The sequence below is a fragment of the Papio anubis genome, chromosome 12 (genome assembly GCF_008728515.1).
Source record: "Papio anubis isolate 15944 chromosome 12, Panubis1.0, whole genome shotgun sequence".
NCBI lineage: Eukaryota > Metazoa > Chordata > Mammalia > Primates > Cercopithecidae > Papio > Papio anubis.
This window is the reverse complement of record NC_044987.1, coordinates 58,921,590-58,946,010: the sequence shown is the minus strand read 5'-3', so window position 1 is coordinate 58,946,010 and position 24,421 is coordinate 58,921,590. Positions and strand designations below refer to the sequence as shown.

The 24,421-nt window shown below is 52.7% G+C and overlaps 1 protein-coding gene across 4 annotated transcripts in view; it reads right to left on the bottom strand.

The window, feature by feature from the left end:
• The window catches only part of ARRB1 (arrestin beta 1), a 97,116-nt gene extending 73,244 nt beyond the window's left edge, over window positions 1–23,872 (bottom strand). For all 4 annotated transcript variants that reach the window (XM_003910425.5, XM_009186943.4, XM_021926325.2 and 1 more), the window contains exon 1: window positions 23,525–23,872. In XM_003910425.5, the coding sequence (XP_003910474.1) occupies window positions 23,525–23,544 (20 nt within the window). In that variant the 5' untranslated portion in view covers window positions 23,545–23,872. The remainder of the gene's footprint in view (window positions 1–23,524) is intronic.
• Window positions 23,873–24,421: the final 549 nt, after the last annotated feature.

Below are 24,421 nucleotides of genomic sequence, written 5' to 3'. Positions count from 1 at the left end.
TAGCTACTTGAAAAGCTGATGCAGGAGGATCACTTGACCCCAGGAGTTCAAGGCTGCAGTAAGACAGACTGAGACCCTGTATCTTAAATTAAAAAAAAAAAAAAAAAAAAAGGCACTACTGCCTCTCAGACTCCCTCTCACACGACAGAGGCCTGACAAATTTGCACTGGATGAATAAATGAACGAACAAACAATCTGTCACTCATTTCCCAACTTCTAGCCTCTCTCTTCTAGTCTGTTTACCTACACAGCTGCCATGTGAACCTTCAGATCCTGCTTTTCCTGAAAGCTGTATGGTCTTGGACAAATTGCTGAACTTAGCTGAGCTTTCAATTCCTCAACTGCAAACAGGGAGCCTACTTGGGTAATTAGGAAGATTGAAAGAAAGCTTAAGCATAGCATCTCCAGGGCTAAGGAGGAGTCCAGGAAAAGCTGTTGAAGGAAAGCTGTTTTTCCCCACCACACCCCGTCACACCCCACACCACCCTAATCCTCTAATCTCTCTCTGTTCCAAAGGCTTCAGGAAAGAGCTCAGGCCCTGGGCTGGCCCCTGGCTATATGTAAATGTTTATGCCAAGCCCAGCCTCCTAGGGACAAGTTATTTGCTTTGCTTGTAATTAATTGCAGAAGGCTCAGCCGGGTAATAAACTCTGCCGAAGAAATATAAACAGTTTGCACAGAGCTTCAAATCCATTGTGAGGCCAAGAGAAAGGGTCTGCTAGGAATGGAATGTTCTCCCCAGTCTCCTCCAAGCTGGAGGCAGAGAGATCACTGAAGGTCAGAACTGAAAGGACCCTTGGAAATCATTTGAAAAATAGCAGCTGGCATCATTACCTTGTTCCAGGCCCGGCTCAGCACTTGCTTTATATGGCACAGCTATTTTCCCATTCTAAAGATGAAGAAACTGAAGCTGAATGAAAGTGGCAGGGAACTTTCCCCAACTAGAAAGCAGCTGGGCTGGAAGTTGAACCCAGCTGGACTTCAGAGAAAAAAAAGAAAGACAGCCATTCATTCAACAAAATTATCCCGTGTCCCCCGTGCCAGGCACTGGCACCTGGTGACACAGCTCCTGTAGCACTTGCATTCCAGCGGGAAGAGGCAGATTTCAGACGTTGAGGACTAAAATCTGATTTTTATTTTCGAGGCGGAGTCTCACTCTGTTGCCCAGTGGCATGATCCCGGCTTACTACAACCTCCACCTCCCAGGTTCAAGCAATTCTCCTGCCTCAGCCTCCCGAGTAGCTGGGATTACAGGCGCCCGCCACCACGCCTGGCTAATTTTTTTGTATTTTTAGTAGAGACACAGTTTCACCATGTTGGCCAGGCTGCTTTTGAACTCTTGACCTCAAGTGATCCGTCCACCTCGGCCTCCCAAAGTGCTGAGATTACAGGGGTGACCCTCGGTGCCTGAACTTGTCTGATTTTTTTTTTATCTTGCCCAAATTCCTATCCAAGGGGCCTGGGGAGTCATCTACAAACCAAGAATTCTCATTGTCAGGCCTCTGAGCACAAGCTAAGCCATCATATCCCCTGTGACCTGCACGTATACATTCAGATGGCCTGAAGTAACTGAAGAATGACAGAAGAAGTGAAAATGGCCTGTTCCTGACTTAATTGATGATATTACCTTGTGAAATTCCTTCTCCTGTCTCATCCTGGCTCAAAAGCTCCCCCACTGAACACCTTGTGACCCCCACCCCTGCCCGTCGGAGAACAACCCCCCTTTTGACTGTAATTTTCCTTTACCTACCCAAATCTTATAAAATGGCCCCACCCCTCTCCCTTCGCTGACTCTCTTTTCGGACTCAGCCCGCCTGCACCCAGGTGAAATAAACAGCCTTGCTGCTCACAGAAAGCCTGTTTGGTGGTCTCTTCACACGGACTCGAGTGAACCTCATCAGATGGGTTTTATGTACCCCTACATGTCGTGACTTACTTTCCAGTTTGACTGTGGCATAACATTACTGTCAGGCTTCTGAGCTCAAGCCCGCAGGTATACATCCAGATGGCCTGAGGCAACTGAAGAACCACAAGTGAAGTGAAAATGGCCAGTTCCTGCCTTAATAGATGACATTACCTTGTGACATTCCTTCTCCTGGACAATAAGTCTCTGGAGCTTCCCACTTGTGACCCCCGCCCCTGCCTGCAAGAGAACAAACCCCTTTAACTGTAATTTTCCACTATCTACCCAAATGCCATAAAACTGCCCCACCCCTATCTCTCTCCCTTTGCTGACTCCTTTTTCAGACTTAGTCCACCGGCACCCAGGTGATTAAATCACTTTATTGCTCACACAAAGCCTGTTTGGTGGTCTCTTCACACAGACAAGTGTGACAATTACGAGAAGGAAGAATTTCAGAATATTTTTCCCCAAAACATGTTTCTCTGCCATATCTTGAAATGGCCCTGCAAAGCCATCCTTAGTGGTGGAAAATCTGCATCTGTAAACATAGCTAGATCTTTTTCTTCCAGGCCCTCCCAATCCTGATGAGATTGACTAAAAATCTAGCACCTTTTATTTATTTATTTATTTATTTATTTATTATTTATTTATTTATTTTGAGACGGAGTCTCGCGCTGTGTCACCCAGGCTGGAGTGCAGTGGCGCGATCTCGGCTCACTGCAAGCTCCGCCTCCCAGGTTCACGCCATTCTCCTGCCTCAGCCTCCGAGTAGCTGGGACTACAGGCGCCCACCACCACGCCCGGCTAGTTTTTTGTATTTTTAGTAGAGACGGGGTTTCACCATGTTAGCCAGGATGGTCTCGATCTCCTGACCTCGTGATCCACCCGCCTCGGCCTCCCAAAGTGCTGGGATTACAGGCTTGAGCCATCGCGCCCGGCCAAAATCTAGCACCTTTTAAAGGTCTGAATAGGAAACATTTGTCATCTATTGTCTCTAAGGGCAGCCACCATAAGACTTCAAAAGAACTTTGATCTCCACAATCTTTTATCTTAACCTGAACATTTCCTTTCTATGGATCCCAAGTCTTTAGACAAACTCAACCACCTGTCAACCAGAAAATGTTTAAGTTTACCTATAGCTGGCCGGGTGCGGTGGCTCACGCCTGTAATCCCAGCACTTAGGGAGGCCGAGGCAGGTGGATCATGAGGTCAGGAGTTCGAGACCAGCCTGGTCAATATGGTGAAACCCCATCTCTACTAAAAATACACAAATTGTCTAGGTGTGGTGGTGCATGCCTGTAGTCCCTGCTACTCAGGAGGCTGAGGCAGGAGAATCACTTGAACCCGGGAGGCAGAGCTTGCAGTAAGCTGAGATCGTGCCACTGCACTCTGGCCTGGGCGACAGAGTGAGACTCCGTCTCAAAAAAAAAAAAAAAATTTTCCTATAGCCTGGAAGCTCCCCCCAACCCCGCCCCCTGCTTTGAGTTGTCCCACCTTTCTGAACCAAACCAATGTATTCCTTAAATGTATTTGATCAATGTCTCATGCCTCCTAAAATATATAAAACCAAGTTGTACCCCGACCACCTTGGTTGGGCACATGTTCTCAGGACCTCCTGAGGGCTGTGTCACAGGCCATGGTTGTCAGGCCTCTGAGCCCAAGCCAGGTCATTGCATCCCCTGTGACTCGCACGTATACGCCCAGATGGCCTGAAGTAACTGAAGAATCACAAAAGAGGTGAAAATGCCTTACCCCGCCTTAACTGATGACATTCCACCACAAAAGAAGTGAAAATGGCCAGTCTTGCCTTAAGCGATGACATTACCTTGTGAAATTCCTTTTCCTGGCTCATCCTGGCTCAAAAACCTCCCCCACTGAGCACCTTGGGACCCCTACTCCTGCCTGCCAGAGAACAACCCCCCTTTGACTATAATTTTCCTTTACTTACCCAAATCCTATAAAACGGCCCCACCCTTATCTACCTTCAGCTGACTCCCTTTTCAGACTCAGCCTGCCTGCACCCAGGTGATTAAAAAGCTTTATTGTTCACACAAAGCCTGTCTGGTGGTCTCTTCACACGGACGCGCATGACAATGGTCACTCAAATTTGGCTCAGAATAAATCTCCTCAAATATTTTACAGAGTTGGACTCAACAAAGCTCACCAAATTGATTACAGCAGGCGCTAAGTGCTCTGAAGAAAAGAACAAAGCTGCTTGTCTAGAAGGGCAGAGCCACAGTTGTGGGTGGCCATTCAAGCTCTGCAGGGCAGAAGCCATACAGTAAGTGCTCTGGCAGCAGCTCACAGTAGTGTGTTGTAAGCAAGTTTCCAGCTAAAACTTAACACTGTTTTCTTTGGGCCCAGTGCAGCTTCTTGCCAACCAATTCAGGGTGTCTTGAAGGCATTGTGCCAGGGCTGGGGAATGGAACGATTGGTGAACAAAATTCAGTCCTTGCCACCAGACAGCCCACACCCAACTCAGGGCACAGACAAATGGGGAAGTATAAAACAGAAGTTGATGAGGGTCCTGGGGCAGGAGAGTGACAATCAGTATGTACTGAGCACCTACTGTGTACCAGGCACTGTGTTAAGCCCCGCATTATCTCATTTAAGCCTTACCACAACCCTATGGGGGTGAGGAGAGGATTTTATTACCCCCATTTTAAAGAAATGGTTTTTAAAACCAAGGTTCAGAAAGATTATGTAACCGTCTGCAGCTCACAGGTGTAACAAGCAGTAGGGGTGGGATCTGAAACCCGGCCGGACACCATGTTTTTTCTTCAGAGCCCTCCCCACAGCCTCCTGTCTTAGGGAAGCACAGGAGGCAAGATATTGCTGCCAACAAACTCCCCTTCCCTGACTCTGCAGAGGGATGCACCGCACCCTGCCAGCCTGGCTTCCTTTCTGAGCAGGAAAGGTCAGCTCGGCCTGCCCTGGTAGCTCCTCTCAGGCACCAGAACAGCCAGACTCCTGACCCAGTCCCAGGAGCAGGAAAGGCCTGTTCAGACTTCTACTCTGCCCCACTCCCACAGAAGGCCCCATCCCGGGCCGGGCGCGGTGGCTCATGCTTGTAATCCCAGCACTTTGGGAGGGCCAAAGTGATAGCCATTTCCATCCAGCTTTCATCAGCATTTCCTGAGCTCCCAGGACAAGCCTGAGATTAGACCAGGCAGTTTTACCCATGGTTCATTATTTTAACCTTTCCAGGAAGGTCTTATCTCCATTTTGCAGAAGAGGAAGATTAAAGCCAGAGAAGCCTTTCCAGTCTCTAATTTACATGGTAAGTAAAGCTGCAGGCTCAGCCTGCCCCAGAACTGGTTCCCCTGGATGCCTTTCAGGTGTTGCTTCTGCATGGAGGACTCTAACCAATGACAGATCTCTGCCTCAGGGGGATGAGAGCCCCCTGAGGACATGCAGCAGATATGGCACCAACATCCCAGCCCAAAGGAAAACTTGCCACAGCAGAGCAGAGCTGGGCTTGTGGGCCTAAAGCTTATATAGCTTGAAAGGTTTTTTTTTTTTTTAAGAGTACAAAAATATCTTCCTTTTGCAAATTTCACAAAACCCCTGAGCACGTGGACATATTGCTAGGCCTTGGAAAGGGCTCTAGAGCGTGAAGGGCCGGAAGCTGAAGCTGCATCAGCCTCATGGTGAATCCGCCTCGGGGCTGGAGGAAGGGCCCAGAGGCGATCTGAGCACCACCCGCCTTCACAAAGGCCCTGCCTCCAGCCCAACAGACAGATGAGGCTCCGGAAGACATTCCTTCTTCTTGTTTGGAGTCCCGCTGCTACTTAACCCTCCCCTGCAGTAGGTCCAAGTCTGTCTGTCTTTCTCTTGCCATGGTTTCAGAAGAAGCAGATCTTGGCCAGGCGTGGTAGCTCACACCTGTAACCCAGCACTTTGGGAGGCTAAGGCAGGAGGATTGCTTGAGCCCAGGAGTTCAAGATCAGCCTGGGCAATGTAGCAAAACCACATCTGTACAAAAAATTTAAAAATTAGCCTGGTACGGTGGCGCACACCTGTGGTCCCAGCTACTCGAGAGGCTGAGGAGGAAGGATTGTTTGAACCCAGGAAGTCAAGGCTATAGTGAGCTATGATTGCACTACTGCACTCCAGGCTGGGCAACAGAGCCAGGCCCTGTCCCTGTCTCAAAAAAAAAAAAAGAAGAAGAAGAAGAAGAAGCAGAGCTCAGCTGAGTCTAGGTCCTGCCTGCAGGGGTCTGCTGCTCACAAGGGCAGCACCGCCAGATTTCTTTGTGATCCTGGGGCATATCCCCAAGAGAAGCCTTCCATGCCTGGGCTGGAATCCTGGGCTGACAAGGGCTGCCCTATTAAGAACCCCATCCTCAAACATTTGTAGGATATGATACAGTTTACCAAATGTTCCTAAATCGCACATCCACATCCCGTTTGGCCCACACAACAGTCCTGGAGGTGTGCAGGGCAAGCTTTATTGTCCCCCTTTTATAGACAGGGACAAAACACGAGACTTGCTGTGTACCTATTGCATACTAAAGACGCCAAGGGGCTTTCCACACGTGACAACTCACAGACACCGTGTGAGAAACCAAGGCTCACTCAGTTTCTGGGGCTGGTGGGCCTGAGAACGAGCCTGCAGCCCTGCTCTCCCATCTGGCAGCCCATGCCTCTGCCCTGTCTCATCTCAGTCTGGCATGGACAGCTCAGAAGGCAGTGGGCAGGCATGCCGAGACTCAGTGGGCTGACGAAGGAGAGGCCTCCAGCTACCAAGGTGGAAGAGCAGCTGAGGGCTCAATATATTAATAGAAATCAAAAAAGTGAGAATCAACCACACCCTCTCTGGATGTGTCTGAGGAAGAGCACATGGCCCTTGGGAGCCTGAAACCTGTTTGAAAGCAATCACCTTACAGACTCAGGACCTGATGTCCTCCCCACACCCTGCCAAGCTGCAGATGGCCCCATCCCTACCTACCACTGTACACGTGCTAGGCCTTCCAGACCCTTCTGCTGACTCCTCTCAGCGCCCAAGGCAGCCACCCAGTGCTTGTCCTGCCCTGTTCAAGTCCCACCCCTGTACTTCACTAACGCTTGCTTAGTGGATATACCTACTCTACGAATCTTTATGAGAAGATACTGTAGGGTGACCCACAGTACTGATTTGCCCAGGAGTGAGCTGAAGGGTTTCCTGAGATGCAGTAAGGGAGGAGACCACCCCTCGTATCATCTTATGCCCAATTTCTGCCTCCAAAGAAAGAAAAAGTAAAAACTAAAAGGCAGAAATGAAATCCACAGGCAGACAGCCCGGCGACGCACCCTGGGTCTGGTAGTTAAAGATCGACCCCTGACCTAATGGGTTCTGTTATCTATAGATTACAGACATTGTACAGAAATGCACTGTGAAAATCCCTATCTTGTTTTGTTCCGATCTAATTACCGGTGCATGCAGCCCCCAGCCACATACCCGCTGCTTGCTCAATCACGACCCTCTCACACGCACCCCCTTAGAGTTGTGAGCCCTTAAAAGGGACAGGAATTGTTCACTCAGGGAGCTCGGCTCTTGAGACAGAAGTCTTGCCAATGCCCCCGGCCGAATAAACCCCTTCTTTCTTTAACTCGGTGTCTGAGGAGTTTTGTCTGCCACTCGTCCTGCTACAGCAGGACTGAGACTGTCCCAGGAAAATTGGGATGGCTGATGACCCTCATGTACTGCATGCCTGGTCCTAGGCTGGGCACTAAGACACATTTATCTACTGGACATGGTCACTGCCCTTAAGAAACTTCCAGTCAGAGAGTGGCTGCCACTCAATGAGAAACCACTGTCAAAGTCACCTGTTCAGTCCCTCACACACATGATCCATCACCACCCTGTGAGGGGAATATTATCATCTCCGTGGTATGCATACAAAAACTAGGGCTCAGAAAGGTGGCGTGATGTGCCCAGAGTCAGAGCTACAAGTGACATGCTAAGATTTGAACTTGGTCCAATGAAACAGAAAAAGGAAAGGGCAGTTTCCAGCATGAACATTATGGAGATAGAAAAAGATAGACACGTTTTATTTAATTCATTTTTGTAGCTCCAGTGTCTGGCATGTTCTAGGTATTCAGGAAATGTGTGAAGGGAGAGAGGGAGATGTAAGCCTTATTTAATTATCTCCAGGCTAGGAGATTTCATCCACCAATTCAAAAGCTATACATTTCCCTTTTCAAAGCCAGTTTCAGACCAGGCATGGTGGCTCACACCTATAAACCCAACACTACGGGAGGCTGAGGCAGAAGGATCTCTGGAGCCCAGGGGTTTGAGACCAGCCTGGGCAACACAGTGAGACCTTGTCTCCACAAAAAATCTTCGAGGCCCCAGTGAGCTATGATCGTGCCACTGCACTCCAGTCTGGGTGACACAGCAAGATCCTATCTCAAAGGAAAAAAAGGAAAGGAAAAAAAAAGTTTCAACTGTTTTCCTTCAGCACCAGGACCAGGAAGGAAGTAAGAAGAGGGAAAGGGTGCTTCTTCTTTAAGTCAGCAGCTTGGGGCTCACTTCCTCCAGGGAATCTTCCCTGACTCACTCCCCAACCGACTCTGGCCTCACACTGTGCCAGGCCCCAGTCAGGAGCTGGGAGTCCAAGAGACAAGAAATACACATTTGCCCTTGAGCAGAGAGGGAACTGACTTGTTAGCAGTCAACTACAATACAAAGTGCCATCCAGGAAGCCTGCACAGTGCTAAGGGAGCCTGAAAGAGGCCATTCACTCTACTTGGGCAGGGAGCAGAGTCAAGGGAGGGCTTCATGTCTACAGCAAGCAGGTACCCTGTGCAGTTGTTCAATGAACTTCATTGAAATGTCTATTTTTTCTTTTTTTTTTTTTTTTTTTTTGAGACTGAGATTTGTTCGTTGCCCAGGCTGGAGTGCAATGGTGCTCAAGTGATCCGCCTGTCTCAGCCTCCCAAAGTACTGGGATTACAGGTGTGAGCCACAGCACCCAGCCTAAAATGTCTTTAAGGAAGATTTCACCAGAGGAGGAAGGGCATTCCAGCTAAAGAGACAGGCTTGAGCAAAGGCACAGAGGTGTGAAAAGTGCAAAGACTGTTAAGCAAGATCCAAAAAAGTCAATGCAGCCAGGTTGTTAGCAGTGTGGTGGGGACAGCTGGGAAAGGAGTGTGGAAGGGACATTACGGACAGATCCTGAAGGGCCTCCTAGAGAATGGGGACTTTCCCATAGGAGATGGGGAGCAGTGGATCAGGCTTTAGGCTGGGAAGGATATGGGCACATGTGAATTTCAGAATAACAGGATGGCTTGGAGGGTTGGGACTGAGCAGAAAGAGAGTAACTAGAAGACAACTGTAATGATCCAGGCCAGGAGTGGGGCTTGACCTGGGCCAGTGGCGGTAGAATGAGGACAATAGTACTTTGGGAGATATGTCTCTATCACCATTCAGTTTGGATCCCCTGAACTCGGGTTGCCCACAGGAAGGAATGGGTTTCTCTTTTCCAGGGAGCTCGACACACCCCCATCCAGCTCTACACTCAAATGGAAGTTGAGGCCGGAGCAACCCAGCTCTTTCTGAACGCTGGGTCAGGGCTCAGTGTGAGGCCGGGTCATGGTTCTTTGAAAGTTCTTCCTACTACAAAGTTTACTCTGCAAATGGTGAACATCAGAGGTGGCTGGATTGTTTCAAGTATGCATAGTGAATCGCTGCTACACTGAATTGCTGCTATAGAACAGTCAGCGCAGGGAGAAACGACCACGCATATTAGCCGCTTGATTATGATGTGTAATCATCTTTGTCATTTTTAGAATGTCAAAAAAATCTGTTGCAAAAAAAAAAAATCTCCTTATTGAGTTTTAAAATGTCTCTAGGTTTCTCCCAGTACCCTGGGGCAATAGAGACCCATCATAACATCAACCAGTGAAGAGCCCTGCTAATGTGCTGGGTGCTTTCATTAGCACAGCTGTAACTGAGAAAGGGTGAACAGGCTATCTCCAGAGGCTGGAAAACTTGCCTACAGACATGCAATTACTGGTAGAGGGGAGGTGAGAACCCCAGCCAGCTGCCTCTCTCCACCACTCCATATGGCCTCAGTGTGCCTAAAGATAGCCCTCCAATTTGTAGAGACCAGCACACATGGCCCCTGGCTGCCAGTCCCACAGCCTGGAGCTGTTTCTCCTAAGACACAGTTTCCCAACTGTCTAGTGTCCATGGGCTCCTCTGGGAATGCCATCAGACCTCTGCAGTGTCTCCTGGCTGGAGGCAAGCTTTGCTCTCCATACCCTCAGCACAGTAGACCCTGGTTTCCAACGGTAGGTTTGCTGAGCCCAGTGTCTCCTGATATACCCACCCCATTTTCTTTGTCCAGGCCGAAAAACTCACTGTGATGCCATGTGGCAGAACTTTCACTTTTCACCCTAGTGTTTTTTGTTCTTAAGCAGTCTGCATTCCCAAGACACTCCTTACTGACAGCAGGTGAAACCAGTGCCTGACACTATGCAGGCACATAGTAGGTTTCTCAAGTCTGCTGAAGAAAGTCAGACCTGGATGAAAACCCATGTCACAGAGATACTGCCAGAAGAGTATTACTTCTGGCTCACACAAACACACTTTCCAACCTGCTCACGGCCCCTACTTCTGGTGAGCTGCCTCTGATCCTTAACCTCTGGCTCTGTTTTGTCCCTGCTAAAAACAGATGCCCACTACCCCTCTTCTGGCAGCTGTTGTGATCATCTATTTCCTCTCTCCCAATACATCTGAGCAGCATGAGGGCAGAGACTTGTCTGGGTCCTCTTTATATTTCAGGTGCCCAGCACAGGGCCTGGGGTGTGGCACAGAGAGAAAGCTTTGTTCCTTGGAATCCCCTTGGGAGGACAGCGATGGCCTAACAGAAACGATATAAGCTAACCCTGAAAACTTCTAGCCCAAGGCCCAGGGAGATAGCGTTCCACATCATAAGGTTCCTTGCCACCCAGAACCTGGGAAGGCCAGGCCCTCAACTTCGGAGAAAGGGCAGCGTCAGGCGGGAGGCAGAGCAGAGCTGCTCCATAAATCCCCTTCCCGCTTGGAGAGAGACACACCACTGGGACAGGCCTGGCCGCTTCGGGACATTCCTTGAGTGGAAGGAGAAATGTTTGTGGAATAGAATGGGACAAAGTGTAAAATGCTAGCTATTTGTTCCTCTGGCTGCAGAGAGGCCAGTTTCCTCTGGGGGCAGTTTTCAGGCAAATTATCTCAGGACAAGGCCTGTTTCCTCTAATGAGGCTTCTTCCCTTTGCAGCTCTGCTCCCAAGAGAGTTGGAGGGGACAATGCTCAGAGCCAACCCCAGAGGCCTGCACTGAGGAAGCATACACGGCTCACCATCCTACACGGCTCACCATCCTACACGGCTCACCATCCTACACGGTGTGGGCGGCACTACCACTATCCAAGGCAGAGGGATGCTCCCCATGACCTTCTGGGCTCAGGAATTCTGGGCAATGCAGCACCTCCTCCAAGGCCCCTCTAGGGAGACAGGGAGGAAAGGAGCAGGGAGGCATGCTTAGTTATGTAACCAGCTGCCTTGGAGTCAGAGTCCCTGGCATGTCTCAGCTCAGCACTGTGAGGAGAGGCTGTGGGGGCTGGGGGTCTTTCTTCTCTTTTGCTGCCTCCTCCAGACCTGGCAGACCCTGTAGTAGGCACTGCTTTCCAAGTGCCTGAGCTCCAAGCAGGCACCTCCTACTCGGGGCTGGGAACCAGGAAAGCTGTTGCTTTCTGAGTGTGTGAAACAGTGGCCTGCTGGCTCCTTTGGCAGAAAGCCAGGCTCGGGGCTGTGCACAGGGGTGAGGGTTAAGAAAGAGGAGCATGGGGCCAGGATGCCGAGGGACTTCCCTCCACAACTGCCCCCAGCTTCCTGCTCCCCAATCTCTCCCCACTTCCTCCTAGAGAATCTGCCATGGGTGAGGGCCAGAGGGGAGGGGCCCCAGGCCCAGCACCACACTGCTGTTGCTGACCCTGGGCAATCTCACTTCCCTTCTTGCCTTCCTCAGAGCTTCTCAGCTGGCCGGCACAGCCCCCACCCGCCGCACACAGCTGTGTGCACAGCCCTGGACCATGGAAAAGAGGGATGAAAGAGGAGGGAGGGGACATGGGAGAGGGAAGGAGCTGAGATCCACTCTCAGTCTTGAATGACAATGGCTTTTTCTTTTTTTTGAGACAGAGTCTCACTCTGTCACCCAGGCTGGAGTACAGTAGTAAGATCTCAGCTCACTGCAACCTCCACCTCCCTGGTCCAAGCAATCCTCCCACTTCAGCCTCCCTGGTAGCTGGGATTACAGGTGTGCACCACCACACCTGGCTAATTTTTTTTTTTTTTTTTTTTTTTTTGAGACGGAGTCTAGCTCTGTCGCCCAGGCTGGAGTGCAGTGGCCAGATCTCAGCTCACTGCAAGCTCCGCCTTCCGGGTTTACGCCATTCTCCTGGCTCAGCCTCCCGAGTAGCTGGGACTACAGGCGCCTGCCACCTCGCCCGGCTAGTTTTTTGTATTTTTTTTTTAGTAGAGACGGGGTTTCACCGTGTTAACCAGGATGGTCTCGATCTCCTGACCTTGTGATCCGCCCGTCTCGGCCTCCCAAAGTGCTGGGATTACAGGCTTGAGCCACCGCGCCCGGCCAATTTTTGTATTTTTAGTAGAGATGAGGTTTCACAATGTTGGCCAGGCTGGTCTCGAACTCCTGACCTCAGGTCATCTTCCCACCTCAGCCTCCCAAAGTGCTGGGATTACAGGCGTCAGCCACCATGCCTGGCCGACAATGGCTTTTTATGAAGCCCTGACCCTCTCTGCCCACAGCAACCCCATTAATATTATTATACCTATTTCCCAAAGGAGAAAACTGAGGCCAGAGAGTTTAAGACCCAAGCTGAAGGTCATGGAGCTAGCAAGTGAGCAGTACAAGCAGAGTCTAACTCTGAATTGCAACCTCCAAACCTCCTGGCTCTAGCTCCAAGAGCCCCTCCTCCACACACTCTGAGGGTGCTACTTGGGCAATTCCTACACAAATGGAAATGACACTGCCCAGCCCTGGGGAGGGAGACCTCGGCCTTAAAGAGTCCCTCGCTGAGGACCAGTTTGGGAACCACAGGACAGTCCCGAAGGCAGGACCAAGGGCGGGACGTGCTTGGGGAGCCAGGTGGGCAGACTGCTGCTCCCAACTGTCTTCCCTTCTGACCCAGTCTCAGGCTGGAACAGACTCCTACACTGTCTGCCACTTCCAGAAAGCAGGGCTGCCAGAGGCCAAGCTATCCTGCCAGAATCACGCTGCCGCTCATGCCCTCTCCCAACGAGAGAAGGAAAGGGTCCTAGGGAGCCTCTAGGCCAAAGCCTCTCCTACTTCCTGCTTGACACATAGAGAAACTGAAGCCCAATGAGGAAAAGCAGCTTGCCTATGGCAGCACAGGGACAGTGAAGAAGTGGGATCCCTGTCTCCCAGGTCAGAGCTCCTGCCCTCCATTCACCCCACTTGGGTGCTCTCCTCAGATGGCACCTTTGGGCATCTGCCTGCCTCTCTCCCTGCTTCACATCCTCCCTCTGCACTTCCTGCTTCCCCCTCCCAGCCCTGCTCTGCAGGCCCATCTCTGAGCCTCCCCTGTTACATCTCCTCCCAGCCTCACCACTCCACCCCCATTCCCTCTGCTCTGGGCCAAGGAGCAATGCTTGGGTGGTTTAATTAGCTGATTATGACCGCAGCCTGCTGGATGCAGTGCCCAGAATTCTGTCCCCAGTAATTAGGTGGGTTCTGAGTACTTGCCCAGTGGGGAGTCGATGGGGAGCTCTGTGCTCTGCCAGCCAAGGGAGGCTGTCCAGCTGAATAAAGAGCTCTTTGATCACCGGTGGGTCATCGGAAACCATGGTCCCCTCCTCAGGCCAGGTCAAACCACACTGGAGGGATTGCAGCCAGACCCAGATGTCCATCCTAAGGAGGGACTCCCTTTTCTCCCATGCCACTGCCCACACCCGGGAAAGGCTCCGTACATGACTGACGATGAGGATGAAGAATTGAGCGCACGCTCCAGAGGCCGGGAGAGAATGGCTTCATGACCGGGGCACCTATTTAAGAAGTAGGATTGGAACAAGTAGACAGAGAGGCACAGCAGGAACAAAGGCCCAGAGGTGGGAATGAGCCGCCAAGCCCCTTCCCAGAGAGCGCTGATTGTCAGAAAATACAGTCTTCCAGCAAGGTAAAGCTGGACATCCAGTGACCTCTGCCCTTAGGTCGCAAAGAATAATCTAATTCCTATGGCTCTGGGCTACTTTGAGATATTTTTGAAATCAGCAATGATGTCCTATGGTCCTCACCAACCACACTGCCCACCCACTAGAATATCTCCTCCCAGTGAGATGCCTTGGCTGAACAAATATTTATGGAGTTCAGCGGCATGCCAGGTCTGCGCAGGTGCTGGGGACAAGCAGATCCAGGCCAGGTGCTCTTGAAAAGTTCTTGACCTCACAAGATGACATCATGAGTGTGCAAATACCCAGGATCTATGCAGGGAGGGAGGGATGAGTGCTGACAGAGAGAGATTACAAGAAGGTCACAAAGCGCTGGGAATCCAGTGAGGGTTTCCCAGAGGAAGAGGTGAATGTACGTGATCCAGGCCTTTAAGGATGGGAAAGCTGTTGTATGTGGTCAAGTCAGCAATCAGGTACTGAAAGCCAACAATAATACAGGCTTGTAATGAGGCCTTGGGAGCCTCAAAAAAATGAATCAAACAGGGTCCTTCCCTAGGGGAGCTCACAGCTGGGTGAGGGAGGCAGGCCCGGTGAGAGGTCACACAAGCGATAACAGCCGGAAACACTGACCTTGCACAGGGACTTTCTTTGCTTTATTTTACTTAATTTTAACTCAGTCCTCATGACAACATACTACCCTATTTTACAGATAAGGGAGCCACAGCAGAGAAAGGGTTAAGTAATCAGAGAAGCCACCCAGCTGGTAAGTGTCAGAGCTGGGACTGGAAACCAGGAAATCTGGTTCTTCCAAGAGCCTAACCCCTATGCTAATCTGCTAATAATCCATGCTAATCAGATCACCGAGAGGGCTGCAGGTGCCCAGAGGAGGCCCCAGAGCAGCAGAGAAGGCTTCCTGGAGGAAGTGCTCCTGCCCTGAGTGTTTTGTGTGTGTGTGTGTGTTTTTTTGTTTTGTTTTGAGACAGTCTCGCTCTGTCGCTCAGGCTGGAGTGCAGTGGTGAGATCTCTACTCACTGCAAGCTCCGCCTCTCGGGTTCACGCCATTCTCCTGCCTCAGCCTCCTGAGTAACTGGGACTACAGGCGCCCGCCACCACGCCCGGCTAAGTTTTTGTATTTTTAGTAGAGACGGGGTTTCACCGTGTTAGCCAGGATGGTCTCGATCTCCTGACCTTGCAATCCACCAGTCTCAGCCTCCCAAAGTGCTGGGATTACAGGCATGAGCCACCGCGCCCGGCCTGACCTGAGTCTTAAAAGAGAGGGAAGGGCGTTCACGAGGAGCAAACACCTGGGCAAAGGATTACTAAAGATGCTTTGTTTATTTTTATTTTTATTTTTATTTGCCATATTTTATTTTATTTATTAATTTTTGAGACAGTCTTGTCCTGTCACCCAGGCTGGAGTGCAGTGGTGCTATTTTGGCTCACTGCAACCTCCACCTCCTGGGTTCAAGCGATTCTTCTGCCTCAGGCTCCTGAGTAGGTGGGACTACAGGTGCATGTTACCATGCCTGGCTAACTTTTGTATTTTCAAAAGAGATGGGGTTTCACCATGTTGGCCAGGCTGGTCTCAAACTCCTGACCTCAAGTGATCCACCCACCTCAGCCTCCCAAAGTGCTGGGATTACAGGCATGAGCCACATACCTGCTACAGATGCTGTATGTCCCTGGAGGTGATCACGACTGCTGTTCCTGATACCATGGGAGACAGCACCACCCTTTGGAGCAATAGCCAATTCCTTCCTGGCCCTCAGCACCCAACACCCATCTCCCACCCAGGACACACTCCCTGGTGGTCTCAGTACCACTGGCCTGTAGCAGAGGCCTGAGCTGCTCAATCTTCCACTTTGGCTGCCCAGAAGAAAGGTCACTCCTGGACCTGCTAGCAGAAGGGCCTCTCACGTGATTTGACTTCATAGGGACACTAGGACCCAGAGAGGGTGCATGTCATGCCCAAGGTCACACAGCAATAAGTACGCAGTAGAGCATATCTCTGGGACCCTTCTGAGGCGGTGAGCCCCAGCAGTCTACTCCCCACCCCTCCCCTGGCCCTATGCCAAAACTTGTCCATGCCCATTGCACAAGGCAGGGGCAAGGGTGAAGAGGGAACAAACCTGGCAGAGGTTTGCTCGCCCTCTGTCCAACCCTCTGTTCTCCAACCCCCTACTAGGACTCAAACCACCCCTGGGATGGACCCATCCTGCACACGGGAAGGCAGAAGACAAGGTGCCCAGGAACCATCTGAGATGATACCTGTTCTAGTTCCAGGGCTCATGTGGGAGACAAAACCCCAACCTCAGGAGCCCCCAGTGTGATGGGGGAAGAAGGGAAGAAAGAGTTCAGTCCAGTTCAACAAGCCTCCCTGCAAGGCTGAGGGAAGGGTACGGCTGCACAAGGACCAAGTGAGCTGGTTGTGGGCTACAGGTCCAGGGCCAGCATGAAAGGGACCTCCTGCCTCATCCAGGCCCATACATGGGCTGCTGAACCACTGAATGGTTCAGACATTGCATCCTGCCTCCTGCTGACTCAACATCAGTCACAGTGCTCCCAGTGCTAAAGGCCTTTTACACCAGCAGATCCCTCTCCAGGTGCAGGGAGGCAGAAGCTCAACTGTGGCCTCAGCCAGGTGTTGCCCAGCCCCAGGTAGAGGAAAAGCTGTTCAGTTCCTGCGGTGACCTTAGTCACACAGAATTCTGGGGACCTGTCTGGTCCAACTCCCAGGGGCCTCATCTGGCACCAGGTCTCCTGGGAAGGAACAAGCAGTTCTTCTGAAGTGGGACTAAAGATGGGGCCAGTCCCAGGAAGGAGGAGGTGCGTCTCCGGAGAGATGACCCTGCCAGGGCCCCTTAGGGAAGGCGGGAGGGGGCTGGGACAACAGAGTCCTTTGTTACCCTCTCAAAAGCAGCCACCCTGTCCTGCCAACCCCCTCTGTTCTCCAACCCCCTACTGGGACTCAAGCCACCCCTGGGACAGGACCCATCCTGTCCACATGGGAGGGAAGAACGCAGAGCACCCAGGGACCATCTGAGATGATACCTGTTCTAATCCCAGGACTCACATAGGAGACAAGGCCCCAACCTCAGGAGCCCCCAGTGTGATGGGGGAGATATCCTTCCTTCAGAAGCCTCTAGTCTGAGGAGGGAGACATGGCTCCCACCTGCAAAAGCCAATCAGATGAGGGAGCTCCCAGGCCTCCAGCTCAGGCGCCCCATGCTAATAGGGGTGGTATATTCCTGTCCCTCAGGACTTCCCAGGCTGATGCAGGGGTCAGGACCCCACCCCTCTCTTTTGAGAACTTGCCTAATGTGGGAAGTATTTCTTTCAGTCTTAGGATTCACTAATGGGAAAGGCCTAATTTCAGCACTTAGGAAGTCCCTGGGCCGACAGCAGAGGCAAGAAGGGAAAAAAATGTTCAGTCCAGTTCAGCAAACCTCTGCCAGGCATCTCCTGGGGAAGCAGACCCAGTGTGGGTGAGGAAGTATCAACTGAGAACAGAAATAGCCCTGAACCACAAGCTGCTCACCAAATGGGGAGCTCACTCAGCCTGAAGTATGAATGAATAAGAAAGTACCTTGAAACCACCCACCCAAGGCCTACTGGCCAAGGTTGCTCCTTCCTCCACAGCCTCACCCCTCACACTCCCACACCTGCACCCAGTATCTGCACCTTGGCCTAGGCTCTTCTTTCTGTCTAGAACACTTTACTCCCGCCTAACTCTTTCTCATATTCTAGCACCCAGCTCCGGGGTCACCTCCTCGAAGAAGCCTTCTTCCAAGTCCCCCACCTCAGTCAGACGCCCCACCTTTCTGGAGCCAGCACATTGCATGTCTTCCCCAGGACCAGCTCACACTTCACAACCCCTCAGCCTAAGCCTGAAAGGACAGCACAGGGCAGTGGTCTTCTGCCTCTGGACATAAGGCAGAAGGAGGGGGTGGATGAGATAAAACCCCTAGGTTCCCATACCCACAGTCTTCACTGCCCGCTTGCTCCCAGCCCTGGGCCTCATGCCCTTCCTCCAAGAGGCTCAAGCCTTGCTCCAAGCATAAGAAAAGCAGGGTCCTCTCCCACTCCTCTCTGCCCGCTGTAGCCTAGCTTTGCCCTCACCACTCCACCAAAACCCATGCCACCAGCTACTGTCTTCTGGCTGAATCTGAGGGGTCTTGCTCCAGCTCATCCTCTGTGGGTCTGTCCCTGCTTCTTTGGCTCCAAGAAGATGGCCTTCCGTCAGTTTCCTCCCTCTTCTCTCCACGCCCAGGCACTGGTGCTCTCCAAGGCCCTGGCTGTCCCTAATCATCCTCTCTTCATACTCTATACCTCCTCCCTATGCGACGTCATTCATCCACATTTCCAAAGCCCTGCCTCACATCTTGATCCTTACCCCAGGATCCAGACCCCTTAACGCAGAAGCCCCACTACATCCAGCCTATAACAGACTGCCCTGGCTCCCTCACCAAGCTGCTCCCAGCCCTGCAGGCCTCAGCCAGATGGTAGGCACGAGCACTCTGGCAGCAGCGGAGGACGGCTGGGTGGAGGCCAGGACCTCACTTGGGGTATGCTGACTCCCAGCCTGCTGTTCTACTGCCACCACCTCAAAGTGTCAGAAGCCCTGGAAGTGGCAAGCCCACAACTCAGGACCTCTGGACCTATGCCAACGGGAGGCGTCAGCCTCAGGCAAGGAGGCCCAAACTTGGAAGGAAGAGAGCAGTGGAGAAGTCTGAAGCCCAGAGGCCGGCCTGGAATCAGGGATCAGAGATAACGGGCCAGGCTCGATGCTACCACTCGATGGGCCCACAAGCAGCCGTGGCCAAAGCCACAGGACTTCCCCATGTTCCAGCCAAGATGGGTCACACAGGGCTTAACCACCAAGAGAAATGACAGCCAAAGTTCACAGAGAGCTGGTGATTACATGTCCCCATCATCCTCCTTTCTCTGAAAAAAGAGTTCATCTGCAGGAAAGGAAATTCCATTCCCTACCATTGCCTCTCAGGAAGTCCCTCCTGTTTTCTAAATCTGATCCTTCATGTTGTCTGTTGAGTTAGTGGAAACAGCAAGGCCCAGAAAGGATGCACAACTTGAGGCTGGGAGCTGCTGGGGAGGCCAACTGTGAGCCAGACAAGGCCCCCTCTCTTGGGCAAAAGCATCGAGTAGCAGAGAGGGCTTTGTGGGCCAATAGGCCTGGATTCTTTTTTTTTTTTTTTTTTTTTGAGACGGAGTCTTGCTCTGTCACCCAGGCTGGAGTGCAGTGGCCGGATCTCAGCTCACTGCAAGCTACTCCTCTCGGGTTTACGCCATTCTCCTGCCTCAGCCTCCCGAGTAGCTGGGACTACAAGCGCCCGCCACCTCGCCCGGCTAGTTTTTTGTATTTTTTTAGTAGAGACGGGGTTTCACCGTGTTAACCAGGATGGTCTCGATCTCCTGACCTCGTGATCCGCCCGTCTCGGCCTCCCAAAGTGCTGGGATTATAGGCTTGAGCCACCGCGCCCGGCCAGGCCTGGATTCTTACGCTTGCTGGCTGAATGGCAGTGAACAAATACTTAATCTCTCCTAGTCTGTTTCCTCATCTGCAAAATGGGGACAACAATCACTACGTTACTAGATTACAGTTGAATTCATTGAGATTATGCGTATAATTCTAACACACCAGATACCTGGCAAAGGTTCCATGGACCAGCAAGGTTGATGGACTCCACCTCCCATTCACATTCATGTTTCTCAGCTCTATCCTCTCTGCAGCATAAGTTCAGAGCTCGCAGCCTTAGTTCTCAGGTTTCTCCCCAACCTCCTGACTGGTCTCCCTGCTTCTAGGCCTGCTCTTCCCATCCACCCTCCTTGGCGCTGCCAAAGACATCTCTCTGAAATGAAAACATCTGCTTTCAGCCCTCAACTGCCTCACACTCTTCTCTGATTCACCATCCACTTCAGGAGAAAATGCTCTCTCCTTAGCCTGACATTCCCAGGCTGCTGGTGACCGGCCTGTGTTTACCTCTTAAGGCTCAGTGTCATCCCCAGCCCAGGCCCCAGGCTGCACGCCTTGCTTCCTGCCTCCAAGCCATTGCAAATTCTGCACCCTCGGCCAGGAATATCATTCCCAATCCCGCCCCCTTGGCCTCCTCATCCTTCCAGATGAAGCTCAGCAGTTCCAATGCCACCTCCTTTCCAGGAGAGCTTCCTGTGCCATGCTCCCTGCCTGGGCCTGGGTTGGGGACTTCTCCTTAAGCCTCCCACAACACACATCATCCTGCATTATGACCACCTGCTCTGCTCTAAATCCCTGGAGGACAGAGTAGACTCCTTCCTCTCTGAATCCCCAGGCCCTGGGCACTCAGAAGGCACTCATCAACATTTGTTGAATGAATATATGATTGTTCCCAGAGCATCTTACAGCAACCATCATACTCCTGCCCTGTGATTAGTCCTGTTCAGGTATTTTGTTTTTATCTTTTCAGACCGGGTCTCACTCTCACCCAGGCTGGAGTGCAGTGGCATGATCATGGCTCACTACAGTCTTGACCTCCAAGGCTCAAGTGATCCTCCCACTTCAGCCTCCTGAGTAGTTAGGACTATAGGCATGTGCCACCACACTCAGCTAATTTTTGTATTTTTTGTAGAGATGGTATTTCACCATGTTACCCGGGCTGGTCTCAAACTCCTGAGCTCAAGCAACCTGCCCATCTCAGCCTTCCAAAGTGCTAGGATTGCAGGCGTGAGCCACCACGCACAGCCCTGTCCAGGTATTTAACACCACTTTCCCCCTTGACCCTGGGAATTCCTAGAAGGCAGTGACAGTTTCTGATAAATTTTCATTGTCACTTTCATATGGGGGTGCAATTCCAGATGGAGGGATGGATGCAATGATTCCTGATGTTCAGTTTTCGATATCTTCAGATTCCTCCTCTAAGTCATAGATAAAGTAGAATCTCATGGCTTACGGAAAAAGACAAGGTACAGCCCATTACCGATTTTGCCCTTCTTTTCCAAATTACTTAGCAAACTGTCTGGAAAGGGACAGAAAGCCCTCATGGGGCTGCAGGAGAGTCTGAGTGGGAGGTCAGGGCCACTATCAGGTGGATTTAGCTGGGCCTTGGCTCCAGGCTTCAGGCAGTGCCTCTTCCCCTGCCCAGTGAAGTCAGTAAGTACAAGGGAAGCCTTAAAATGTTAAGTATTGATAGCTCCAGTTTACAGATGGGAAACTAAGGTCCGGAAAAGTAAAGGCAATTGCCCAATGTCCCAAAGGTCCAGCAGTGAGTTCAAGGCAGGGCAGGGGGATTCATGGAAAATATCTTGGCCTCAGAGACAGGGTCTCCAACAGGTGCCTGGAAGCCCATGGTGTCCACATCTTCCTGACAATCATGTCAGCAGGACAGCAATGACACTTATCCCCCAAGTCACAGAGAGGTACAGAGAGACCCAAGAGAGGCTGAGTTACCCCAATCACAAGGCAGCCTAGGAAGGACAGGAGGAGTGGAGAATGGCTCCAACTCCCTGCTATACCCTGCAGGAAGAAAAGCCTGACCTCATGGGTCAAGATGGATGTGGCTGGGGAGGGAGTCACATACCTTCCTACTGAGGACAGAGGCCTAGGTCACAGTGCTGGCCAGCCAGCTGCAATGGGGACTAGCCATCAAGATGCATGCAGACACAGCATGATCTTCTGCTGTCTCCCCCAAAGCCTGGGCCTCCAGCACAGAGCAGGGCACCCCTCCCTGGCCCATGTGGGGCCTGGTAGTGCCCTAGGGCCATCCACAGAGACATGACCAAGTGGACTCCAGCCTCTGCCCTGCCTCTGGCCTCTTTTGACCTTAGGCAAATCACATGACCTCTCCAGCTCTCTGGTTCCTCTGCTAGAAAACAGGAAGAGGAAAATTAACCTCCTGGAAGAGCTGTCAGGAGGATGGCTGGAAAGTAGTTTCTAAACATTAAGAGCCTAAGTTGCCTCTGAGCCTCAGTTTCCTCCTCTAGAAAATGGAAATAATCTCTGGAAGCCCTTTCTCACACTGTTGAGAGAGAGTCTCAGATGGCAGTACGTGAGAAATGGCTTTGTCAGTGGCCCTGAAAGGTGGTGCCCACTGGGGTGTGTCTCTCTAGTCTGTTAGCTCCTTCAGAGGAGTGGGCCTTGCGCATCTTTGATCACCCACACTATGCCTAGTATACAGCAAGAGCTTAATAATAAATGGAACCGAGGAGAGGGGAGGGGAGGAAAGGGAGGAGGCAGAAGTCAGGCACAAGAATAGGAGAGGAGAAAGACAGAAAACAATGAGAAAGAGGGGGAGCCCAGGAAGAGGCTGCTGTGCCCACTTGGGTGGGGAGGGCAACGGGGAAAATAGGGTGGCAATGCTGAGCCCTTGACCAGGGCTGGTCCTGTCTGAAGGGCTGGTCCTGTCTGAAGGGCTGCCCCCAGGGGCTGTCCTGCTCCAGCCCCCTCCTCCTTCTGTCCCACTTTCCCCTTTCAGAGGCATAGACCGTTTCTTTCTGAGTATTTCAGGCCAGGTTCTAGAACGGGAGGGGTTCTCCCAGCCCTAGGTTCAAAACAGCCCCTGGCCAGCCACTCCTCAGGAGGTCAGAGGGAAAGGGAACAGAGTAGATGGATGCGATCTATTCGGATGGGAAGGGATCTGTTTTCCCCAGGCTGGGGGCAGTGGGGAGCGTTCTACCCTGTGTGATGTGTGTTTCCACTTCTGGCCATGTGGGGCCTGGAACGTGTGTGTCAGCGGGCCTCCGGCTAGCAGCTCGTGCCTGCGGGGTGCCAGTCTTTGCAAGCATTAGTCTGATTGTGTCTGTGGGGGTCAGTGTTGGTGTGGCCTTGCGCTCCACTGTGTTGGTGAGACATGCCAGCACAAGTGTGTGTGCCAGTGAGGGTGATGTGTGTACCAGCAAGAGTGTTTGCTACAGCGAGTGCAGGTGACAGTTTGCGTATCAGTGTATGCCCACACGTGTGTGCTAGCACTAGGGTGTGTTAGAATTGGTGTGTGTTGGAGTGTGAGCTGTTCATGCCAACAAGGCTGTAAGCAAGAATGTGTTGACCGAGGCGTGTATGACGGCGTGCCACTGTGTGTGATGAGCGTGTGCCAGTGGCTGCCAGTGTGTGCGCCAGCATGCCTGTGCCACGGGTTAGTGTGCCCGTGCGTGTACTGTGTGTCAACCTGCCCCCGCGCGTTTCTGCGGCTGCCGGCCAATGCTGGGTATCAGCAAGCTGTGAGAGTGTCCGGGCCAGGAGCCGCGGCCCACATGGGGCGGCCCGACCCTCGCCCTTTGGGTCCCCCTCGCCCACGGCCCTGCCGGGGAGACCACACAGGAGACCTCGGGTGGAGGAGGGCTGGTACTAGATCCCGGGATGGCCCCGAACACAGAACCAGGACGCAATCGGAGCCCCCGCCCGTGCCCTCGCCGAGGTCGCCCCCACACGCCCCACGCCGGGCGACCGCCCTGCACTCACCGGGTCCCTTTGTCGCCCATGGTCCGCGACGGCCTCAGGGAGGTCCGCGGCGTCGGCACCCAGGCTGGAAAATCCCCGGCCAGCAGGAGGAGCGCGGGCCAGCCCGCTCCCGGCTCCCTGCTCCGCCTTCTCCGCTCTCCCGGCCGCCGCCGCCGCCGCCGCCCCCGCCCCCGCCCCCGCCCCCGCCCCCGGTCCCCGCCCGCCTCCCGCCGCGCCGAGCAGCGCAGCGCCCGGGCCGCGGTCAGGGGCGTGGAACCGCGCGGGGTGTGTGTGTGTGCGTGTGTGTGTGTGTGTGTGTGTGTGCGCGCGCGCGTCTGCGTGTGCGCGCGCCGCCCAGCGAGCCAGGGCAGCGCGGCAGGACGCGTCAAGGCCCCAAGGTCGGCGTTTGTGGTGGGGGAGGGGTCCACCCGCGTGCGAGTCCGTATGAGTGTGTGTGTGTGTGTGTGTGTATGGTGGTGGTGGTGTGGTGTACGTGAGGGCGCACGGCTGTGTGCGGGCCCTATTAGGGAGTGTATTGGTGTGGATGGAGGAGTGTGCACGTCTTTGTGCAGTTGTGCGTGTGTGCGCACGGCCGTGGGTGCGAGCGCGCTCTCCCGCGCATGCCGGGGCAGCCTTTGTGTGTGCGTGTGGTCGGAAGTCGAGGGTCTGGCGACCCCGAGGCCGCGCTCTCTGCGGCCGCTCGCCTAGCTGGAGACCCCGGGATGCCTGGCAAGGCCTTCGCCCTGTGCTCCACCCTTCCCCATTCCACCCCACCCCACCCCTTTCTACTGGAGAGATAACACCCAGTCACCCAACAGAGACAGGAAGAAGGGGTGGAGGGGGCAGTAGACGGCCTTGACACTGGGGAACTGAGCGGAGACCCGCGACCAGCAAGGGCTGCAGGAAGCCGCCCAGGAA